The following is a 3,292-nucleotide window of genomic DNA, read 5'->3' as shown; positions in this document are numbered from 1 at the left end:
GATTTCAAATTGGAAATAAGTTTATATTAGATTTTAATGGTAATTGAGAGATGCTAAAGTTTATTGAATAAGGTGACAGCAAAGTCAGAATTGTATTTTACAAAATTATCGATGAGCACTCTGTGATTTGAGTCACCAAGCAAAATTTAAATCCATCTCAGTGAAAATTGATTAATTAAAAATCATTCTCTGTTTGTCAATGGAGGAGAGTCTAGGGAAGTCTTTAGATTCCACTTCTACAAAGTCCTTGTCTCTCTTCAAAATGAGTATTATTTCAAATAGACTTTATATGTAGCACAATAAATGACATGCAGTAAGCACTTAATAAATGGCCATCAATTCATTGATTAGTGCAATGCCAATTCAGTTGGAGATGTCCTTTGGACATCCTAAGGCAGCTTTTTGTAACACATTGCTCATTCACATTTTGTCATTCAATCAACAATGAAAATGTCAATTTAAAGGATTACATGTAAAAGGCAAAATGAGAGCAAAGGATAAAAAAGTGTGAAAAATAAATTTCATAATTAACGCCAAGATGATGGAGGGAGGATAGAAGGAGGGAGAGACAGAGACAGAGATTTCTTAACAATTAGGTAAATTTTAATAATGATCTCAGTATATAGATAATTCCTGCAATGAAAATCCACAAATAGAAGAAATTTCAGATATGATATTTCAGATAAATGGTGATAGGATTTATTTTCTCAGTATGTTTTGAATTACATGGCTTCTGACATCACTTATGGCTCTGAAATTGTGTGCTTTTGCATTTATGCATTATGCAGTTAAAATTGAAATTTTAAAGTATTTCAAGTCAAAGAGAGTTGACATTTATCTCGAGGATAAATCAAAGTATTAATTTTATAAGAACAGATAGTGGTACAAAGAAGTCTGTGGATTTGCTTAATATGAATGTATTGATTTTCTCATTTGGAATATAGAAAGGGAAAATGGCAGAAACAAATTTCAGCATGGTGGTGGAATTCCTTCTCTTAGGATTTTCTGACTTTCCCAACCTCCGAGGGCTTCTCTTTGGAATTTTCTTAATTATCTACACAACTATCCTCTTAGGAAATAGCCTCATCATTGTCATTACCAAAGTCACTGCTGCTCTCCAGACCCCCATGTATTTTTTCCTTGGAAATTTTTCTTTCTTAGAAATCTGCTACACATCAGTGACTCTCCCCAGAATGCTATCAGACTTTTGGATCCAAAAGAAAAATATTTCTTTTCTAGCATGTGCTGTCCAACTTGGTTTGCTCCTTAGTCTAGGAGGCAGTGAAAGCTTCTTCCTGCTTGTGATGTCCTATGATCGTTATGTGGCTATCTGTAAGCCACTTTACTATCCTCTCATCATGAACCACAAAAAGTGTCTTCAACTAGTTACTGGTGCTTGGATAATTGGAATTCCACTTCAGATAGCACAAACATGGCAGGTATTCTCTTTGTCTTTCTGTGGGTCTAATGAACTCAATCATGTTTTCTGTGATATTCCCCCATTACTGAACCTGGCCTGTGGGGATACATCTTTGAATGAGCTATGTGTGTATGCTGGTGCTACACTCTTTCTTACTATTCCTTCAATGTTGATATTCTGGTCCTACCTCAAAATCATCAAGACCATCCTGAAGCTACCATCTGCCATGGGAAGACGCAAAGCCTTCTCCACTTGTTCCTCCCATCTGATAGTTGTGGGATTATTTTATGGGTCTTGTTTTATTTCATACTTGAGACCCAAGTCAAGTCACTCACCAGGAGTAGACAGAGTACTTGCTCTTTTCTACACCATTGTGACCCCACTCTTTAATCCTTTAATATACAGCCTGAGAAACAAAGATGTCATTGTAGCAATAAAACAACTAGTATCCAGGTAACTGGGTTCAGTCAAAATCATGGATTCTCTCTTCCTGTGTTTTGGACTCATAGTTCTTATAAAATTCTATTTTCATGGATTATAATAAAGATTTGTCTCCCTAAGATTTTTTCATGCTGATTTTAATATAATCCCTTCTTTCAAAGTTCACCCTTTATAATCTCTAGTATCCTTCAAGTCTCGGCTTACATATAACCTTCTAAATGAAGTCCTTTATGATTTTCCCAAATCTTAGTGCCATCACTGTCTATTAAGTTTGTATATATTCTGTGTGTGCCTATTTATGTAAATGTCTTATCTTCTCATCCAGATCATAGATTTATCAGGGATTGGGGTCATTTCAAATTTATCTTTATATCTGCTCCATGTAATACAACATCTAGTAGATACTTATATCAGTGACTTTTGCTTATTTCATTGATTATAAATTTTATTTTCCCGCTTTAAATTATTCCAAGAAAATTATATGAATTTTGAATACTTCTTCCCAATTTTAAGATTATTCTATGTCTATACATTTTATATATTAACAGGGACACATTAGAAGAAGTCTGTGAAAAAGTATAGAACTTGAAGGAGAAATGTTAAGTTTCTGGAACAGCAGATAGAGAAATTAAGGAGGGAAAAAAAAGTTAATTCATTATATCTGGGGTAGTTATCCTTGATTTTTTATTATGTCAAGAGAAAACATTTCATCTTGCTGTTAATCCCCAAAATGAAAAAAAAAAAGATATATATGTATTTGTATAAGTATGCATGTATGTATATTTATACAGATATATATTTGGATGTGCACAGATATATGTAGATATATACAATACAATAGGTTTACATGAATATAGAATATAGTTTTGTATCATATTTACAATTTTAAATCTATACATGTCTATAGAAAAATGTATCATAAGGATATGTTTATCCTCTACTTCTGTTACTCTATATTTATTTCTATATGTCTATGTCTATATGAATATTTATGAATGTTTATAGAAAGAGAGAAAAGAGAGATATGGATCCAAATACATGTATAGATATTGATGATGTATCAATATAGATGTTGTTTTATAGAGATGAAGAAACAGAGATAGGTGGAAATATATATTTGATTTATTTTTGTTTTTGTCATTTGTGATTTTAAATTATACAAAAATAAAACCTTTAAAATCAACTGTTTTACAAAATAATTAAGGGCATATTCTGCAAAATTGATTTATTTTGCCCTATGCTTGGGTTAGAGAAGATACTAAATCAATAACTGTTGTTAAATTGACTTGAAATGGTAAGTTTTTATTTTAAGCTGATTTCTCTCTAAAATGATTCTACAAGTTTATAATTCTAACAACACTGAATAATCTGCATATTTCTATATTTTCTCACTAGTATGAATTTCATTTTTTCATTCTTTTTTGACAATTT

The 3,292-nt window shown here is 31.6% G+C and overlaps 1 protein-coding gene across 1 annotated transcript; it reads left to right on the top strand.

The window, feature by feature from the left end:
- Positions 1–953: 953 nt before the first annotated feature.
- On the top strand, positions 954–1,880 carry LOC100921115 (olfactory receptor 10AG1-like). Its single transcript, XM_023506783.2, has one exon. It carries the CDS (start codon positions 954–956, stop codon positions 1,875–1,877), a length of 924 nt encoding a protein of 307 aa, XP_023362551.2. The 3' UTR covers positions 1,878–1,880.
- The last annotated feature ends 1,412 nt before the right edge of the window (positions 1,881–3,292 follow it).

This window comes from Sarcophilus harrisii, chromosome 6, assembly GCF_902635505.1.
Source record: "Sarcophilus harrisii chromosome 6, mSarHar1.11, whole genome shotgun sequence".
Classification (NCBI taxonomy): domain Eukaryota; kingdom Metazoa; phylum Chordata; class Mammalia; order Dasyuromorphia; family Dasyuridae; genus Sarcophilus; species Sarcophilus harrisii.
The sequence above is the reverse complement of the archived record's forward strand: the minus strand, read 5'-3'. Positions and strand labels throughout refer to the sequence as shown.